Consider the following 21676-nt stretch of genomic DNA (forward strand, 5'->3'; position numbering starts at 1 on the left):
ACCAAATTTTGTGCTAACACCACATAAAACTCTATCCTAACCTCCTTACCAGATGAGAAAACAAAAACAAAATGGAGTGGGAAAGTAGCAGCTTTCTTTGTGCCTCTCTACATGCTGTCGTAGCACTTTCGTTCTCTTCCTGAGGAAGAGAGTTGTAAAAGTGTCCCTTTTGTGGTGCTGGAAAAATCATGAACCTGGTTGGTCGCTTTGGGGCCAGGTAGGAATTTCCTTTCCCCTTTTCCTGGGGTTTTTGCCTACCCCATACTGTGTGCAGGGACTAGTAATTGGCTTTGGGTGGCTGCTAAATAGGTTGGGGGTAAAGAACTATTTGGTGCACACCAGTAGCACCCGTTTGCAGTGAAATGTTAGGCTCTGAAACAGTTTAGACAGGTCAAGGGATCTGGGGGTTGTGAAAGAACCTGCCTTTGGGGTAGACATAGGGGTTTTGGTCAAACTTACAAACTTTAGGGAGTTTGGGGGATAGTGCCTTATGTTTACCTCCCTAGGACTGGCTGAGGATATAATTTGAATCAAAGGGAAGGCTGAAGAGGTGGTCTGGGATTGACACCTGGCTTCAGCTGGACCCACACCAGGCTTTTCACTGTAGTCGATTTCCCTCAAGAGTGTTGAAGTTTTAAGTCTGGAAGTTCAAGAGTTTCACATTAAATAGGTTACAGGCTGAATAAATGGCCCCTTTTATGCATCCAGTTTATGTGTCTGGTCTCTTTATTTCATGGTTGGGTATCAGTTGTTTTTTTTTTATGATTGTTTGCTGCTGATTGCTCTAAGAGAATATAAGACATGCCTTGCTTCTTTTCTCTCATTATGACATTATCCTTCCACATAGGTGGAATTGCACACTCCTGTGAGACAAGAGGCTATACTGATGGTAGCAATATTGTTAGTCAGGTCTTCCATGTCAGACAGGCTTTTGCTGGGGGGCCAGACTAAAAGTGCCAGCCAACTACTGGACAGCAGTAGTAATGGGGTGACATTGGCAAAAGATCTCTCAGAGACAACAGCAGTGGCACCATACCTAACAATTGTTAGTAATGAGCAGAAGGAGACATGCTAAACCCCTTTTGAATGGGGGTTTGGAATGATGAGACAATCTCAAATGGAATGAGATTGTGCCAGAAGATGACAGTCCCAGGTTTGAAGTCACTCATCAAGTTACTAGGGTACAGCAGAAAACAACTACAAGTAGCACTGTGGCTAATGATGCACTTGGACTCAAGCCGAAAGGACATTCAGCTATTGATGTGCTCAGAGGTGAAAGGAAAGTCTGAAACTGCACAACACACATTAGGAACATGGAATGTTGGAGGCATGATTCAGGGGAAACTAGAGGAAATAAAATAAGAAACGGAACCTATGAACATTACAGTTATGTTCCAAATACAGAGACAGAAGAAGAAACTCAAAGATTCTATCTTAAAGTCCAGGGGAAAATGGATCACACACCAAAACAGGATTTCTTGTTAAATAGACAGTTGATGAACATAGGTGTTAGAACACAAAAGAAGGAAACAGAACAGAATCAAATATTGTAGGGAAAATAATGCCTAAGATTAAGAAATGCATCAGGAGAGTAACGAATTGAATTTTGTGAAGTCAACAGTATGTTCATTGCAAATATATTCTTCAAGCAACCCACAAAGTGACTGTATATATCACTGTATATAAACCAATCATTATGCCAAAATACAACCTGAAGAACATACCAATAGAATTTAAAGATAATGTTAAAAGAGACTTTCAGTATTGAGTTTAATCGGGAGCCAGATGGACCCTTGTCTGAAGCTAAGGAGATTGTCAGGGCAGCAAAATGCAAAAAGATACTACCAGCAGCCAAAAAGAGGAGCCTCAATGGATGAGAGATTAAAGTCTTAAGCAATTAAGGTAAGGTGAAAAGCAAAAGTAAAAGGGAAAAGAAATAGAGTAACAACCCTAAATGCATCTGTTCACAGCTAGTGTGCAGAAACAAAGAGAACTACTATACTAATCAAGGTAGAAAAGTAGAAGTTGTCAACAATAACAACAACAACAACAAAAGAATAACAATAGGCCTCTTCCACAAGTCCCAAGAAATCAAAGAGAAATTTAAACTGAGAATGGGGATGTTCTATAACCGGCAAGGGAACACATTGCGTGGCCAAGTAGAAATAAAAGGTCAATGGAAAGAATACACTGAAGAACTGCATAAGTGGAATGAAAGGAAAGATTCATTCAAAGAAGAATCATTTGAAGATAAACCTACAATTTTAGAAAGTGAAGTAACACTCAGAACACTTGAGAGAAATGAATCACCAGGAAGCGATAGTATACCAACAGAGCTGCTTCAAACTACAGAGAGAATCTACTTTGGTTCTAATTAGCATCAGTCATTAATCAGAATGGAGACTGCCGTCAAGAAATCAGAAGACGAATAGGACTTGGAACGATAGTTCTAAAGGAGCTAGACAAGATGCTCAAGTGTCAAGGCATATCATTGATTGCTAAAGTTAGGATTGTCCATGCTATCGTATTTCCCATTTCTATATATGGGCAGTGAAAAAAAGCTGATAGGAAGAAAGTCAACTCATTTGAAATGTGGTGCTGGAGAAGAATTCTGTAGATACTGTGGACTGCTAAAAAGACAAATAAATGGGTCCTAGAGCAAATCAAGCCTGACCTTTCCCTGGAAGCCAAGATGGCTTCTGAGGGAGAGAGGGGTGGGCCAATCCCATCAGGCCTCCCCAAAGGAACTGAGCCCTTCCCAGAAGGCATCTGGCTGCATCCACCACTCCCTTCCCCTTTTGTGTCATGTCTTCTTAGATTGTAAGCCTGAGGGCAGGGAACCGTCTAATTAAAAGATTGTATGTACAGTGCTGTGTAAATTTACAGTGCTATATAAATAAAGCTTAATAATAATAATAATAATAATAATAATAATAATAATACTGAGCCTTCTGAACTTTGGCCATATCATGACTCACTAAGAAAAAACAATAATGCTTGGCAAGAAGTCACAGGAAAAGAGGAAGACCACATTACAAATGGATAGACTCAATCAAGAATCCACGAATGTGAGTATACAAAGCCTGAGCAGGACTGCTGAGTATAGAGGGTAACTTGGAGGTCTCTCATTCATGAGGTCGCCATAAGTAATTTACAGCAGTTAAAAACAATTTCTTTTCTACTGGTGGCGTTGTGTGTAAATTAATCTATACTCTGGAGCTGCACACACCTGTTAATGAGAGTTTCTAAATGTTTACTCAGGAAATGGATATTGATTACAGGGTTATTGGATAGGACATAAGTCAGCGTAAATTCAGAAGAGGGAATCTTTCTGGGAGTTTACTATGATCCTATCTCTTCTGAGTCTTTTCAAGAAAGATATTAATAATCATTCTAGTTTTATCTCACTTCCTCACCTGCTACTACCAAATGACTTTGTCCTGTTTTCACTCCTTCCTTCCTGTTGTATTTCTGGAAAATCATGCCATTCTACATTCATTCAGGCTGTATGATGTTAGTAGGTTCATTTGAGCATCTGTTGTTATGAATATTGTAGTAGTACTGTAGAAGTGGAAACAGCAGTATGATAGTAGAATCATTCAGTTGGAAGAGACCTCAAGGGCCATCGTCCAATCCCTGACAGTAGTATCAGCAGTGTTTGCCATCCTTGCAGTTTTAGTCAGAGCAGGCAAATAGTAGAAAAATAAGGAAAAATGCAAACCACATAATAATGCCTCTGTGATTAGGTGTGTTAGAAGTCCAGAAATGTACAACCAGTCATTGCCAAGGTGGAGAGAAGTAGTTAGGGTTCTTTGGTGTGTTCCTTTTTTCTTTTCTTTTCTTTTCTTTTCTCTCTTTCTTTCTTTCTTTCTTTTTCTTTTTTTGTAGTGTTTGTTTTCTTGGTTCCTCACTGGAATATAATACTCTGAATTGATTTTACTCCCTCCCATGCACTTCCCCAGTCTCTCCCACACTCTTTGCCTTTCTGATAGTCAGTGGCAGAAAGCATCGTCTTTTCTGAGTCCCAGATATGCAGCTCTTGATAATAAACTCATTCTTTAAAACAGATAGTACACATTCTATATTGATGATTCCAAATACCAGTTTCCAAATAAGCTTACGTTTATTTATTTGATTTCTATCCCGCCTTTCTACCAAAATGAAATTCAAGATGGTTTGAACATGATGTAGAGCACTCTCTATTCTCTGCACATAACAAGGAGGGAAATGTAAGCAGCAGACAGTATCTCTTGAGTGTGTGACTGTGATTTCATTCTGAACATATTGTTGTGTACTACATGCTTCCACAAGTAATGAAAGTTTCAAGAGACAACACTACTGGATTTAATGTACAGTACTTTGGATGCTACAGGCAGAGCATTAGAGATTTACTATCAGTTTTTTGTAAGATCTGTTTTAGTTACAACCAAAACATTCTTTTGTAAAGTATTGTAAAGGCAAATATATCTTTGTAGACAGTACAGCCAGCCTAAGAGCTGCAGAATGCCAGTACTGTAACCTCCTCTAATTTCAGCTACAAAGTACTCATTTCTTGACATGTATGTGAGCCTATCCTCATCTCCATCTGAGTGACAAAGTGTTTTTAACAGTGGTTTGTTTGCTTTTTAGACTTCTTATAGCTGAAGTAGTTTTCCATTTTTCAAACTTGAGTCAGTGTTTCATTCCAAAACTTGGAGAGAAATTCTTAACAAGCTATCCTGAATTCATAAGCCCACCAACAGGTGAAGAGAGTTGACCAGGCAGCATAATATATAGATCGCAAGGTGCAAGGTATCCAACTGGCCATGAAATTATATTGCTAAAGGTTGTAGTTTTAATTTAATCCACAACACAATTGCTATTTTATTATAACTATAGGCTTTCCCAATGATTACTATATTTAACACTTTACTCCTGCTATAGCTGGACAAAAAGCATTAAAAAGGATTAAGTTGTGATACCATTTTCATGGCTTTGACTGTGATTGCGCTCCAGGAAATAATATTGATCTGGTTTTACAAGCTTCTCACTTTGTATCAAATGTGCTGACTTCTCTTAAATATACCAAGGTTTTTTATTTATATGTACAGCTTTTAATACCATTTCTTTTTTAAAAAATCCTGATAAGGGGGGTGATTTATTAAGGCACTAAAATTTAAAGAAACAGCACAACCAATGCAGCTCTTCAGGAGATTCTTCCTTAATATTCATGGATGCTTTGATAAGCCCACAGTGCTCTATCAACAGTTTTTGCAACTGTTGTTTGCTCTGCATTACTTTCTCCAAAAGGCATTGATTAGACTTTATTAGCAGTTTCTTTTTCAGAAGAAGAATATACAGAAATGAAAAAGCAAGGAGCTATGATGAGATGTAATCTTAGGCAGATGGCTGAGTGCTGCAAAACAAATTTCCCTCTGGCAGTAAATGGGAGTAGGAGCCTGTGGTGTGCGGCTGTTAGAGGCAAGGTCCTGTTTGAAATGAACAGATTAATTGGGCACGTAATGATGTATAAAACAGCCCCAGGTTAACTCAGGAATACTTGAGGATATGTGATGCAAAATTCAAGCCAATTTAGCATCTATTATATGTTCACAGGAGTGATGGGTGAATACGAGCCAAAAATTGAAGTTCAGTTCCCAGAAATGGTTCCATCTGCAAAAGGAACAACTGTGAGACTGGAGTGTTTTGCACTGGGAAAGTAAGTTCTTTGCCTATCACTCATTCAAAGGTACTGAAACAGTTTGCAGAGACTGCACCACTGACCACATTGTAGATTTTATGTTTTGCACAGTTTCCACCATTCCAAGGCTATTGGTCTCCTGGTTTTTTTAAAAAAAATGTTAGGTTTGCTTGGACTATTCAGTTTGCCATGTTAAAGGGATGTTTATGTACACTGTTACTTCAAACGTAGTTTCCTTTGTTTATATCTGTCTCCTTTTTGCTTACTAAGGTCCAAAACACACTGCAGATATAATCCATCTCGAGACCATTTTAACTGCCCTGACCAATGCTTGGGAATGCTAGGAATAATAGTTTTGTGAGACATTTTGTTTTCTCTAACAGAGAGCTCTGGCATCACAATAAACTACAGTTCCCAGGATTCCCTATCACTGAGCCAGGGTAGTCAAAGCTGTCTCACTGGATTATTTCTGCAATGTGTTTTGGACCTAAGAAAAGTTGGTGCGGTTTGGTACATGAACATGATGGCTATCAGGACAAGGCACAGACATTGCAGCTTTTAACACAGGTCTGGAAGATGTTGCTGAACTGCAGCTTCCAATAATTCCCACCATTAGTTATGCTGAATAGAGCTGCTGGGAATACAGGTCAACAAATAAGTGGAGGGCTGTACTATTCCCATCCTTGTTTTAGCATATTAATGGATATTATCGAAACTGGCTTCAAGAAACTAATCTTGAGGATATAGTAAATTGTTTGCTAATACCAAATGATATGGCAGCAAAAAGGGAAATTTCAATATTAGGAATCAATCAGAGAGTGATTTAATATAAATGAAGTATCATAATGTCATTATAAAGATATTTCATACAAATTTGGAACACAGTGAGATGTTCTAGTAAACTAATCCCAAAAGTGTATCTTTGAGCTCCAGGTGCTGCAAATAAATGATAGGGAAATGCACTATTTTTAAATTTCATAAATTAAATTTAAATTTCATAAATATGCCAGTAAGTATCTAAGTTGTTTTTGCTTATATACAGCCCTGAGATCTTGTGATATAGGACAGGATGTTGATGTTGCTGCTGCTGTTGCTGTTAGCTAAAATATGAATTGAGCATTTTAGGTTTCTTAAAGAAGTGAAATAAGTTTATACTTGGAATGAAAATAAGTATTGTACATATTTCAGTTTTTCCCAAAATTGCTCTTTCTCCCTCCCAAAAAATCTGAGGAAAAAATGAGGGCTTTTCAGGACTTCAACATTTTTGCCTCCTCTCAACATTGTGCTGACATAAATACATTTGTGTGGGAGAATTTTCTTCCCTTTCCTCTCCTCTGTGGCCCTCTGTGCCATCTAAAGACTGGGTCTGGAGAATTCCAAAACTGGTTTGTGTGATAACCAGGGAGCTGGTGGAGAGGAGAGGAGAGGAGGAGGAGGAGGAGATTGTTGTCCTCCTCTCATTCTGCTAGCAGTAGTAGCAGTAGCGGTTTTGTCAGTGGAACCATCTCACTGGATCCTTGCCATCATACAGTATGCCTAATTTGTAATTCTAAAAATTCGTTTTTTAAAAAGACCTTGTGTTTAAAAAGTGGAATATGAAAACAGCAAACAATATTTGAACTCACTTTTTAGAGGAATAGAAAGTACACAACTGAAGTGACATTCCCAAAATACTTTTAGCACCATTTGTGACCCACTACCTTGTTCAGCCTTGGAAGCTACTCACTTGCTTATTGCTCTGTTAATGGAGCTACCATTTTTCTTAAGTTCATTTGCATTGGTAGCTAGTGCCAATCTCTCTTGGAGCAACTGACTATGCTCCGTGTGCTGTAGCTTTTATATTAGGCCAGTGGTAGCATAGTAACAAATTATTACTGGAAGAAATAACAAATTGGTATTTTCATTCTAAAGAAAAGTACCTCTTTTTTAATTTAGGGGAAAGATGTATAAATCCCAAGGACATAAATGTCAAAATACACCCATCTTCCAATTATGAAAAGTCTTTGCTTAAAGGAAGATTGAAATAACTCTAAAGCCTAGAAAAGCAGGGAATCACTATAAAGATGAATATATAACTGACAAATGTCCTCTTATTTTAAATAAATGTTTACTGCTTTAGAGTATAGTCTCTTAGAACATGTCTCAGAATCTACCAATTCTTAGCTGCATTTCAGTCAATAAACAGCACAGAACATCTTTGAAGGCTCATCATAACTGTAAGCAGTAATGATCTGGATTTAAAAGTGTTAATTGAGTATCTATCTATTGATTGATGGATTGCAGTGCAATTACAAGAACAAAGACTTTTCTTTTTCCTTTGTTGTTAAAAAACAGCCCAGTTCCAACAATCAGCTGGAGAAGAGCAGATGGAAAACAAATACCCAAAAAAGCTCGGAGGCACAAATCGAGCAGCATTCTTGAAATCCCAAATTTTCAACAGGAAGATGCCGGCCTATATGAGTGTGTGGCTGAAAATGTGAGAGGAAGAAATGTGGCCCGAGGCCAGCTGACGTTTTATGGTACCCAGATTATTTATTCACCTGTTTTTCATTACAGCTGAGGCCAAAATGTGGTAAATGCTTTGTTGCAATGTCAATGTTGATTTTTCTCTTCAAATTTTGTCTTGCAAATTGGACTGCTCAGCAAGTATAATTTTGTATAAAGTAAAAAGCCTCTGAGACAGGCGTATTGATTGAGGCTGTGATGTGAGAGAGAAATGAAAATGTATGTTGTCAGAAGGTGATTGGTCCAGTAAGATGTAAAAGATGTTGTAAAGTAATTTGCCCATCTTCCTTTGCCATTTTACAGAAACTAACATGCTCCTCTGATTAGTCTTTATTTTGCCCCATGTATTAATTTTAGGAGCAGTTGCTCATTAATAGAGTCTTCATTTTTGGCTAGTTTTTAATATGGATATGTTTTGTTCCAGTGTTCACATAGACCCTGGCGTTATTCACATGTAAAAATAGTCCAGGGTGAATTTGGGTTGAATCACTGTTGTTCACATGCATCCCAAATCTACCCAATTAATTGGGGATGGGGGGTGGGCCAAAAAAACCCACTTAACCTGGGATAATCAGTACCGAATCTTTCCCCCAGTTTTTTTAAAAAGTTTTGCATTACTGGCAGTGTGAATAACCAATGCAAACAGACCTGGATTAAACTTTGCATACCTTGAACGAGTTTCAAATACATTCGCATTGTTGCCTCTTTAGGGACAAAAGCCGGCCTTACAAGGAGACTCTCCTCTTCCTCCTCTTCCTCTTCCCCTCCACACCCATTGCACTGGGCTGGCTTCCAGCAACTTCCCAGGAGGAAAGTGAAATACACTTACAGGAGGAAACACACTTACAGGAGGAAAGTGAAATTAGCTTACTTGCTAATTAGCTTACTTGCTGTTCACCGCTATGATCTTTGGAATAGCGGGATATAAATAAAACAAATTATTATTATTATATGCCCCCCCCCCCCCCGCTGCCCTCAAACCATGGAGAATGAGTACAGACCCAGCAATCAGTTATTTGCATTGTTCTTCTGCAAAAAAACATGTGAATGACCCCTGTTGCCAAACCTAGTGATAACTTTTCCTATTTGTCTGCAAATTAGGCCTCAGCTGAAATAGAGAACCACCTTTGTTCTCTTTTGGATGCCATACAGATAGGTATGGCAAATGTTTGAATTGCTTGCAGTTCAGATCCCTTGTAGAATGCACCTTTTCTTCCCTTTGTGGAAGATGAAGATTTTCTCAGATCTGCACTAAGCCTTTTAAAAACTTGGGCATGGTTTGCTTACTTTATCCTGTGGTTTAATGAGCCAATTTTCTATTTCTGCAAATTTGAGGGGTGGGGGATTAGTTACAGAGTTATAATTCAAAAACACCATTTCACAGATGCGTTACAGTGCTATAATTCTAAAAATAAATAGAGGAAGGAGAAAAAGAAGGTAAGGGAACATATTGTTCTGATAAATCTTGGAATTAAAGAAAAAACAATTTGAGGGTGGGAATAAACAGTTGCAGCTGCTACCAGTAATTGCCAGAAAATAGTCCAGAACAACAGAAATATTATTTGGATATTTAAAAAGCAACCCAAAAACTACGGCAACTCCTGATACATTTGCCCAATCTGGAAGAGCTCATAGGTTGCATCTGCAGGGTAGAAATGATGCAGTTGGATGCCACTTTAAATGGTGTAGCTTCATCCTATGGAATCCTAGGATTTGTGGTTTTACAAGGTCTTTAGCCTACTCTGACAGTCTGATCTAGATACTTCCATGCATTGAAAATGGTCAAAAAGCTATTTTTTGATTATCTGCTCTAAAACCAGAGGCATCAGTCCAAAGGTTCCTCCACAGTACCTGAGATGTCTCTGGCCTGGAGTACCACAAATGAAGAGCAGATTTATTCTGCTAAAACACTTTCCTATTGTAGACTTCTCATAAGAAGAAATGTCATATAGTGATATATGTTGCATTTCTGCCTATCTTTGTGCGCAGAGGAATAAAACTTTGCTTGTATTGTGTGTATGAATGAAACCTTTGGACTTTGACATGAAAGTCTGTCAGGGCAATCCCTACCACATAGTAGAGGGCATTATGTCAACATGAAAAGCAGATGCATCAAAGCAGGAATTGCCAAAGGAATGAAACCCCAAGTTATTTGGAAACACCTCTATTTGAGATCTTTTTCTGGTGCCAAAATGGCTTGGAGCATGAACATTAAAAGAGAATAGCTATTCTGGGTCTATCTCTTTCCCATAGGCAGCCCTGCATGGACTTGTTTGCTTTAAATTTGAAGGGAGTGGCTAATACTATCAAGCCTAAAGAGCCTTAACTTCACCCCCATGTCTTTATATGGACATTATATGGATACGCCAGCTGCGACCCTACCTGGGCCGGGAGGACCTTGAAACGGTGGTGCATGCTCTGGTGACCTCTCGGTTGGATTTCTGTAATGCGCTCTACATGGGGCAACCCTTGTACCAAACCCGGAAGCTTCAACTAGTACAGAACATGGCAGCAAGGCTAGTCACTGGATGCTCCAGGACTAGTCACATAACACCTATTTTGCAAGATCTTCATTGGCTGCCCATTCGCTTCCGGGCGCAATACAAGGTGTTGGTTATTACCTATAAAGCCCTAAATGGCTTGGGCCCAGGGTACTTGAAGGACCGCATCTCCCCATATAATCCGCCCCGCACTCTCAGGATGGTCGGGAAGCAATTATTAAGGGTTCCTAAAACGAGATATACTTCATCCTCGCGAAGGGCATTTTCTGTCTCGGCCCCGCAGATTTGGAACTCTCTTCCCAACGAGCTCCGCTCTGTTACCTCCCTTGACCTGTTTAGGAAGATACTTAAGACCTATCTCTTCCAACAGGCTTTCCCCCATGTGTCTTGACATCTGTTTCCCATCATATATGTTGCTTTCCTGCTAGTTCTGTCTTTTAGCCATGGTTTTTATTCTCTGTGGTTTTATTGTGTTTTTAATTTTGGAATGTTTTTATGATGTTTATATACTGTTGTTCAAATTGTATAATGTTTTATATCCTTGTTGTAACCCGCTTTGATCTCTTTTGGAAAAGCCGGCTATAAATAAACAGCATTATTATTATTATTATTATTATTATTATTATTATTATTATTATTACAAAGACCCATTCTCCTTGGACTTTGTAGGAGAGACTATAGCATTTCAAGGCTAAAGGCCTCCTCTCTTCAAAGGCATAGTACAACTTCTTTTGACACTGTTGGGATTTTCTTTTCTTTTGCTTTTTTCACAGCAGTCACGCAGTCACAACATTTATTCCAGTTATCTGCTAACTGTCTTCTGATTATTACTCCAAATCCTGGACTCTTATTGTTCTTTTACAGTGTCTGCCTTGTTGTTTTGGCAATGGTTTGTTTGTTTAGTAGCAGCAGTAACAAAATCTGCTATGATTCAAGACACTTTCTTTATTTTTTTTATCCTTTTCCATTATCCACATTAACAGAAATCTGGACAACTTTGTTCAGTGCTTATTTTGTTTCTCAAATGGTTTTCCTACTTTTCCCCACTCTCTGTTGTGGATCAACATCTTTAGAAGAAACACCACACATCTACTAAAAGTGAATCAACATCTATTCAAAGAAGAAAATATATCAAGCTATTCTCTCTCTCTCTCTCTCTCTCTCTCTCTCTCTCTCTCTCTCTCTCTCTCTCTCTTTCTCTTGCATATTTTCTACCTTTGCATCCTGCTTAATCTATCATTGCTGTCCATGTATTAGTATTATTTATTGTTACCTTGGTTCTAGCTATCTTTTTTCTCAGATACTGGTTGCCTTTCTTTCCTAATCTAATTTTTCTGAATAGTGAACTCCTATGCATATATACTGAAAAATAAGTTCCACTGGGACTTTATCATTTAGCTCCAAAACACAATGCAGAAATAATCCAGTTTGAGACCGCTTTCACTGTCCTGGTTCAGTGCTAGGATAAACTGGGAACTGTAGTTTTAGACTTCTCTGTCAGAGATCTCTGGTGCCACAATAAATTATAATTCCCAGGATTCCCTAGCACTGAGCCAAGGCAGTGAAAGTCATCTCAAACTGGGTTATTTCTGCAGTGTGCGTTGTAAGTAACTTTTAATAGAATTCACACTTTCCATTGTACTCAATGGAGTTTGTGCCCTGGGTAGTACACTTAGGATTGCAATCTTTGACCTTAATTTATTATTGTCCAGATACATCTGCTTCATTTTATTTTTTCTTCTTCATTCTTTTGCTCTTACCATCAGTCTAATTCATGATTTCATGTTGATTGTCATATTTTGACTATCGCCATTTATTCTTGATGATCACTGTCTCAGCTAGATGTATTTATTAATTTTACAGAAGTTAATACTGCCTTTTCCTGAATGCATTAGGACAGTTTAGTTCTCTTTTTTAAAACATTTTTATCAAATAATTTAATATGGTTGACCTAATCCATTAATAACTCACTGTTCCTCCCCATGATTTTCTTTCTGTCATCTTCCCCATACATGCCTTCTTGTTTCTCATTGGTTTTCAGGATTCTCCTCTGGATTTATTATCTGTTTTTTTCTTCTGTTAAATTTTCCTTCAGTGACTTTGACCCATTGCATATAGGCCAGAACACAGTCATACTAGCTGTGTCTTTTAACACTGGCTAAGTAGGCAAATAAGTTTTCAGTGGCATCTCAACACAGACTATATCCCTGAAGTGGTTTTTTTAAAAAAGTTAATATCGCCTAAAGGCAAAGTTCCATATTTTTCAAGATTATAAATGCATAGTTTGTAGTGTTCTGTCCTCATGAATAACTTTACTTTTTCTGCCTTTCAAATCTGAAATAGCCATTTGCTTTGAACCCATAAAACTATGAAAATTGTCTCCATGTTTCATCAAAACAATCTTTCCCAACCTGTTATTGTGAAAGCAGCTTGTCACAATATCTCATCAATACCTTACATAATGTCACATAATGTATAAGTAATAAAAGTAATAAAAGTGTATGATAACATCTTTTCTTTTCTTTTTGATTTTTAACGTAGAATGTATAACTTGGTTGTGGTCCTCCCCCAAGTTGTTTCTACTCAGTCAAAAGGTTGCACCCAAAGAAAGGAATACTCCAAAGCATTTGATATGGAAAATCAACTTGTCACTTACTTGCAGCCTTTCTCTGTGAAATGTTCTATCATAATGCATCCCTAGAGATTAAAATCTGGCTCTAACAGTGTTACTCCTTTAAACTAAGTTATCTGCCTCTGTGAATACTGAGGAAGGAAAAGGAAGATGAAATTCAAATTTGCCTGCTTGCTGCAGATAAACCAGACAATCTCCTTTTTGTCAACTATATTATGCAGCACATGGTAAAGTTGTTTAAAGAGGGTTATATATTTATTAATTTTTTGAGATTATGCTGACACTGATTTTCTCCTGTATTTTTTAACAAATCCTCTGCTTTAACATCAGAGGCATTAAAATGCTTCATGTTTAATGCAGTTAAACCAGTTAATTCAAGGGGAACAATTTAGCTTATCTTCCTCACCTCAGTTATCACAGTGTAGCCAACTCAGAAAACGGCTGCTGACAGCAACAGCCTCTATGCACAGAGATCTTCTACATTGATCCCCAGGCATGTCTCCACACATAGTCATCCTCTTTAAAAGTTCACAGCAGGGCCTCTCCTAACATTTGTTTATTTAATTATAATATTTCTACCTCGCCTGACATCATATGAACTCTGGATCACTTACAGTAAAATCAGTTGAATAATTTAAAATGTTGAACAAATGAGATGATGTTTAAAACAGTAACAATAATTTAAAATCTAAAAACATATTAAAAAGCTGCAGACTATTTGAGTTCCCAGTTTTAGGATCCTTGGGAGAAGGCTCTCTCTCAGTGATAGCCGCATTTGGTGAGGACACAGAAGAGAGCCTTCTCGGTGGCTGTGGAACTCCCTCCCTCATCAAACTAGATTGCTCTCATTTATCCAGGCCCTTCATTTCATTAACTGTATTATGTTTTAATTTATATTGTAATCCATGTTATTTCCCATATTGGGACAAAGATGGCGTGTATGTATTGCCTCCTATTCTGGAAAGTATAAAAGGGCTTTATATGTGTGCTGCCTCCTGTTCTGGAAAGCATAAAAGGGCCTGAAAGATAGTGATATGGAGCAAGCCCCTTTTCTTTGATTTCATTGAAAATATATTGTCCCAATATAATATAATATAATATAATATAATATAATATAATATAATATAATGTAATGTAATATAATATGTGTGGTTTGAACATTAGACTGTGACTTTGGAGACTGGTATTAGAAACCATGAAACCCCACGAGTGCCTTGGGTAGGTCACACTCAGAGGATGGCAATGGGAAACCCCCTCTGAGGAAATCTTGCCAATAAAACCCCTGTGATACGTTAACCTCAGGATTGCTGTAAGTCAGAAATGAAAGCACACAACTCACACACACACACATGATATAATATAATTGCCAGGATGTCTTGAAATCCAGAGAGGTCTCAGATACATGATAAATATGAGCTCTTTGTTAATAGCAATAGCAAGTACATTTCTATACTGCTTATCAGCAAACTAGCACTCCCTAAGTGGTTTACAGTGTGTAAGTCAATTGCCCCCAACAAGCTGGATACTCATTTTACTGACCTATGAAAGGATTGAAGGCTGAGTGGACCTTATAGCCCTCCTCTAGGATCAAACTTACAGCGTTATGGCTAGGGCTCCTTAATGCAGTCAATAACTTTCATAAAGGCATTAATCACAAGAAAAAGTGCTACTTCAAATTTCAGTTGTGAAAAATAGGTCTCACTTGGTGCAGTGAAATTCTCAGTAATGCTCGAAGGCACATCTTTGGCTACATTCAAAATAAATCTGCAAAAGAGCACATGCTGCTGCTCATTCTTTTCAGCTCCTCCTAAGAACTGGCAGTGCTATTAACAGGTCAGACAGTTAAAGAAGAGCCCCACTGAATCATACCAGAAGGTCTATCAGAGCCACCATCCTCTTTGCGAGCAGAGCTTGGAAAAGTGGTGGTGGTGGTGGTGGTGGTGGTGATAGTGGCTATTGGACTACAGGACACCCATAGTCAGTATAACCACTGACCCTTTTGGCAAAGAGTTTTTTGGAAGAAAGTTGTACTTGAAAAGTAACTTTTCCAAATGTTGTTTCCCAAAGAGCTAGCTGGCTTTCTGAAGCAAACAGCTATCTCTCTTTCATGCTGCTCAGTAAACTGCTTCCAGAAACAACAGCTCCAATTGCTACGCCTGTAGCAGAAGCTGAGGAGGGAGCACTATAAATGTGGGATTGACTTGGGAGTTAATGCCTACATCTGCCTGTCTGTTTTTCTGCAACAGAGCAAATGAAGAGATGGGAGCAGGAGGGAAAGAGCTACATGAAAATTAAATTAAGTACGAGAAGCAACAGAAGTGCCTGGGATCTGAGATTGGCGTCTGCCTGAGAATAAGAAGAAGGTTGCAGGGGAAGGATAAGACACAGTTCCCACCAACACTACCAATCCAACCTGCAACATCTCCCCAATGGAGGGACTGTAGAAAAGGGGTGGGAATATGTGGCTTCCCAGATGTACAGCAGCTCTCAACACCATTTTCTGTACTGGCTAGAGTTATAGAAACTGGGTCAGCAAAGGCATGGAGCCAGGAAGGAGGAGGTTTGGTGGGCAGGGAGCAATTTATCAGGCCATTAACACAAAATTAAGCATAGGTTGATTCAGTTAGTCAAGGCACAGCCCTCATCACTGCACTTTTATTGTTTTTGTCAAAGGCTCACAAAAGCACACAGCACTGTCTGTCTATCTATATCTATCTACTTCTGTACTGCCCTTTATCAGAGGATCGCAGGGCAGCATAAAATACAGATAATTTAAAACATTTCCAAATTAAAAGCATAATTAATTAGAACAATATAGAACATATTAAGTTGTTGTTGTTGTTGTTGTTGTGTGCCTTCAAGTTGTTTTTAACTTATGGGGACCCTAAGGCAAACTTATCACAGAATTTTCTTGGCGGGTTTCTTCAGGGTTGCCATTGCCATCCTCAAAGAGTATGACTTGCCTAGGATCAACCAGTGGGTTTCATGTCTTAGCGGGATTTGAACCCTGTTCTCCAGAGTCATGGTCCAATGCACAAAGCATGACTTTTTCAACAGTTAAAACTACTTTTAAAGTAACAGTTAAACCCACTTTAAACACTGCAGCAGTTTGAAAGCCATGTCCATGAACTCTTGAAATCAATTCCTATATATAATCATGTATAAGACTAGAAATTTTAGTCAAAAAATGGGCCCAAAAACGTGGGTCAACTTATCTATGGTTCAATATAAGCATTGTACTTTTAACTTTTATTTAAAAAGGAACCATCCCTTTCTTTGAGTAGAGTGGAAAAAGGCAAGAGCTCAGTTAATTAATTCCTATATATAATCATATATAATCACCTAAAAGAAGAACCAGTCCCTTCTATTCTCTCTGCCATGGCACTGCTTTGAATTTTTTTGGCCTGGGTGGGAAAATGGTGATGTTGGCACTCTTTGACACTTCCCCTCAAAGGAATGCCAAGTGGAACCAGGCTTGGAAGGATCTGAATAACACATATGTGTATGTTCGTCAGCTTTTCTAGGGACTTTATTGCATCGCCTCTGGTGCCCAACTTATCTCTTCTGAATTTGAGCCAAATTCGGATGTTAGTCTGATTTTATCACCCAGACTGCACTCACAATGGCTTCGTGTTGCCTCTAGTTGCTACAGTGGCCACTGGCTCAAATTTGGAAGAGGTGAGTTGGGCACCGGAGGTAGTGTGATCCTAGGTTAAAATCAGGCAAAGTTATTACATTAAAATTAAGGACTGTAACCATTGCTAACATATTTGTCATTTGCTTTGCTTTGCCTTTGTCTCCTTTTTGATGTGTGTGTTTTTTCTTAGCCTCACCTGTCACTGATCACCTCACTGATACATTGCACAGCCACCATTTACCATAGTCCTTTCTTATCTATCCACCCTCTAGTGTGAGCACAAACAGGTATGCCTGCCAGAATTTTGTAGGTTCTTTGGCATCATTTCCTATTGCTTTATCCTTTACATCCTTTATTACATGCCCCTAAATTTTACCCTCAGCTTATCCATGGGTCACATTAAAATCCATAATTTTGGCCCCCAAACCTGCATAAGGTCAATTTATAGTCGAATATATACAGTGGACTCCAAAACCTTTAATAAAAATTATGTTTTAGGTTGACTCCCAAAATAAATCAACATTGACACCAGTTAGACCTCTAGACCAAGTGGTCTTTTTAACACTCAAAATAGTATAAACTGTCTGAACAGAAGTTGATTCCATGGTACTATATGGTTCTCAGGTTTAGTCAAATCTTCCAAATATATGCAGTAAAGTGAGCTATAAACTTTATTGTTTCTCTGCAGCGAGTAGATGCTATCCCACTCACAAGTTGCCACATGACACATACTAAGTGGCAAATAGCTGCCTACTATCATTCCATATCTGTAGACAAACTAATGCCAACTACCATAATAGTCAGTGTTTATTTCCAAGGCTAATACAGAAAATAGTCTTTGCTTTTCTTGTTCACAAAGCTCTTTAAGAGAAAGGAGGGTTACTTGACGTTGCTTCTTATGAGTGGTACTATCCAATTACCCTACTCTTAAAAGGAATGCTCTTCTGACCATTGAGTTAACTAGCCACCTATACCATTCTCTGAGGCTACAAGTTCAAGAGAGCTACTTTTATTCACCTTCTCTCCCCAGTACAATTTTCTCTTTTTGAACTGATGTTGAAAAATATGCTTTACCAACAATGTTCCTTCTCCTCCCTTACTGTTTAGATTATTTATCTTGCATAAATTCTGCCATTTAGTGATTATGTTTCAGTCATGAATTTAATCCCACCAAGGAGGAGTATTTTGAGTTCCCAGCCCAAGAGCAATGGAGCCTTCTGATTACATACAAATCACAGGATTCCACAGGTTGCAGGCATTGCTGTTAAAATGACATCATAGAGCTATCATTGTGTACTATGTAAAGACTCTTTAATATATTAATTATTTTAATTATTTTCATATTAGTATAACAACTTTCCCTGAACTCCTTCGGCACTGCACTGCCAGCTTCATATATGCATAGAGATCCCTACTGATCAATGTCTGCCACCTCCCCTACTCGACTGTATTGGCTACAACTCCCTCCTTACTTATCGCATCTTTCCCCGTACCTTCCCACTTGCGCCCTCCATTCTGGCAACCATGGACTGTTGTCCCAGCTGAGGTTTTCTACTTCTCCAGCTTGGATCTACCCCTTTTCTTTGGCTGCTCCTCAGTCCTGGAACCTCCTTCCCTCTTGAACACCACATCTCAAATGAGTTGATTTTCTTTCCATCTGCTTTCTTAATTGTCCAGCTCTCACATCTTTACATGGTGATGGGGTATATGATGGACTGGATAATTCTCATTTTAGTGCTCAGTTGCATATCTTTGCTCTTTAAGATCCTATCTAGTTCTTTCATAGCTGCCCTTCCCATTCCTGGGAGTTTATTACAATGGGGCTAATTTAGGCATTAAAGAGAGATTAAAGCACATTTTAAGTGTCCTGCAAATAAAGTGAAAATGGCTCATAATTGCAGGAATTATTATCACACACAATTGTGCAAATAAAGTGACATCAGAAAAGCATTGTCACTGAAATCCCAAAAGTAAAAAGATGTGTGTTAATGCTTCTTTGTGACTACTTTAATGACGGGTTTTATGTGACAACATGTGAAATTATTTTGCATAATTACGCAATTTTTCCAGGATATTCACAGGATAAACTCCCGATCTCTTTCATGTGACAAACTCCCTAATCTTATTTTTTGACTGTAGTCACTGTTCTGATTGATATTTGATCCTAGGTATGGTAACTGTTTGAATATTTAAATTTTCTAAAGTTATTTAGGATGAATTCTTGTAGATCTTCTTTGGTAATTATTTTTATTTTCTTAACGTTTAGCATTAAAGCCTACCTTGGCACTTTCCTCTTTGATCTTCTTCACTCATTACTCCATGACTTAATAATAATAATCATTTTATATTTTCCCACCTCTCCCAGGTGGATCGAGGTAGGATTACAGTATGTTAAAACCTATACATCAATAATAAAAGACATATAAAATACAGCAATAAAAATAATACACTTAATCTTAAAACTAACTCATCATCAAGTGGAAATGCAGTAGAGTTGTACAATGGTCTGGAGGCATTTCTTAGACAAGGTCAGGTGGGTAAGCTCGCCAGAAGAGATCTGTCTTAAGTGCCTTCCTAAACGGCTCCAAGGATATATCTCTTCCAGGAGACTGTTCCACAATTTCGGAGCAGCTGCTGTGAAGGCTCTCTGGGAAGTTGATGTGAGCCTCGTTGAGACTTAGTTGGTTTCTGCTAGTAGTAGTGTGTCATCTGCATATCTTGGGTTGGTAATGTTCTTTCTTTGAATATTCACTCCTCCTGCCTTTGAGTCTAGGCCTGCTCTGCATACAATATTTTCTGCATACAGGTTGAATAGACAGGTTGATATTATGAGGCCCTACTTGACCCCTTTTGTGATTGGGAACCATTCTGTTTTTCTGTATTCAGTTCTGATGGCAGCCTCTTGTCCTAAGTACAGGTTGCACATTAGGACAATCAAGTGTAGTGGCACTCTCAGTTCTTTGAATGCTTTCCACAGCTTTTTGTGATCTGTACAGTACAAGGCTTTGCTGTAGTCAATAAAATACATGTAGATTTTCTATTGGGATTCTCTGTTCTGCTCCATTATCCATTGTATATTTGCAATTTGATCCCTAGTGCCTCTTCCTTTCCTAAATCCAGCTTACATCACTAGGATTTCTTGCTCAATATATGGTAGAAGTCTTTGCTGCAGAATTTTATGTGTGACTTTGCTTGCTTGTGAAATTACTGCAGTGGTCCTGTAGGAATATATATTGATTGCTTCCAATCTGTGGGCCACTTTTCCCCATATTTGTTGGGAGATTGTGACATTATAATTTAGAAATACCTGAGGTATTTACCATAACTGTTCAGATATATGTGTGATTCCAGATGGATCCAAATGTAGAGCCTTAAAAACACCTTTCTTTCTGAATAGATATGTAACTTTTTGTGTGTTATACTTGTTCTTGATTTTTCTTCACCATTTTAAAAATTGGGAAGAATGTAAGTGACAAGACTGAAAGGCATTTGTGTTGTCAGGATTTGTGAGAACTTTCATTAAGGCTAAGAAAGTGTTTTTGAAGATTCTGTCACATCCAAGGACATATGGCTGAATAGTGTTCTTATTATTATAGACTACTTGGGTAAATATTGTACACCTATCAATAGGTGAAAGATAGCCTTGGATTTTGAACTGTGTCCTTTAACAACCATCTTTAGACAAAACTTTGAATCTTTAGTGTGCTTTCTTCACTTTCAGTTTAAAAATTTCTTCCTTTTATATTACTGAGGAACTTACATAAAGCTAAATGTTGCAGTCTTACCAAAATAATAAGTAAGACAGTAGTGATTTTCTACTTCCTCTTCCTCACTTGCTGTGTTTGTCATTCCATTTTTTTTATTTATTTATTTATTTTGCCCTGAATGCTGTTATGGAAGAACCTGTGATGTTCAGCTTCATTAACATTAACTCCTGTTAGGATTAATTCTCCCAAACAGAGCTGTTCAGTTGTACTCTTTCTGTTTGAGCACCGTTGAGTTTATCAGCAGAAAAAGCTGATAGCAGAGATGGATTTAAAAGGAGCAGCATCATGTTGGTATTCAGCCTGACACTTCTTGTTTATCAAGCTTTTTCTTAATTCTACCCTTGCAAACCCTCTTCTGATCTCATCTAAGCCCCTAGGGAATTTTTAAAGTGGATGTCCTTTGTTGAAGAAATCTGAAATTGTTTTATCTGATTATCAGGAGGCAAACTATTTTAAAATATCCTGGTTCATGGAGACCTCTGCTGGTATAATATATTCTTTAAATGTCTGGACAATTGTGTTTGTTACTTTTTTGTCAATATTGGTTATACTCAAAGCCCTTATACAGGATTCCCAAAGGTTTCCCATCTAAGAGACTGTTTAGCAGTTTCTCCAGTGTGGCAGTCTGAAATGTCTCATGGGGACTTGAATTGGTTGTTTATAAACAAAGTAATACTATACTTCTTAAATCTGAAATTTATTTTATTGCAGGGTTACATCAAATACATTTCTGAAACACTTCTACAGACCTTTCTCCCTCAGCCCATAAGTTAAGCAAGCAGTTAAATCTCTCAGAAGCACAACTTTAAACTTTTAAATAAAATGTTTCCGTGCATGTTCACACCACAGTCATCACAGGAAATGTATCAGTTCTTTGCTCTGCCCTTTCAGTTTGAATGACAGGACCAGCCGTTTGCCTACCTGATGCAAAACACATCTATTAATGCAGTGTGA

General features: G+C 38.1%; 1 protein-coding gene across 6 annotated transcripts in view; it reads left to right on the top strand.

Annotated features, from left to right (window-relative positions):
- LOC149321341 (contactin-4-like) overlaps positions 1-21676 on the top strand; it is a 700468-nt gene that overhangs the window by 507395 nt on the left and 171397 nt on the right. For all 6 annotated transcript variants that reach the window (XM_089519801.1, XM_089519827.1, XM_089519837.1 and 3 more), the window contains 2 exons: positions 5596-5698; positions 8015-8199. In XM_089519801.1, the coding sequence (XP_089375927.1) occupies positions 5596-5698; positions 8015-8199 (288 nt within the window). The remainder of the gene's footprint in view (positions 1-5595; positions 5699-8014; positions 8200-21676) is intronic.

The sequence above is a fragment of the Sceloporus occidentalis genome, unplaced genomic scaffold (genome assembly GCF_023333645.1).
Source record: "Sceloporus occidentalis isolate IW3139 unplaced genomic scaffold, rSceOcc1.0.p SCAF_1, whole genome shotgun sequence".
NCBI classification, from domain to species: Eukaryota; Metazoa; Chordata; class Lepidosauria; order Squamata; family Phrynosomatidae; genus Sceloporus; species Sceloporus occidentalis.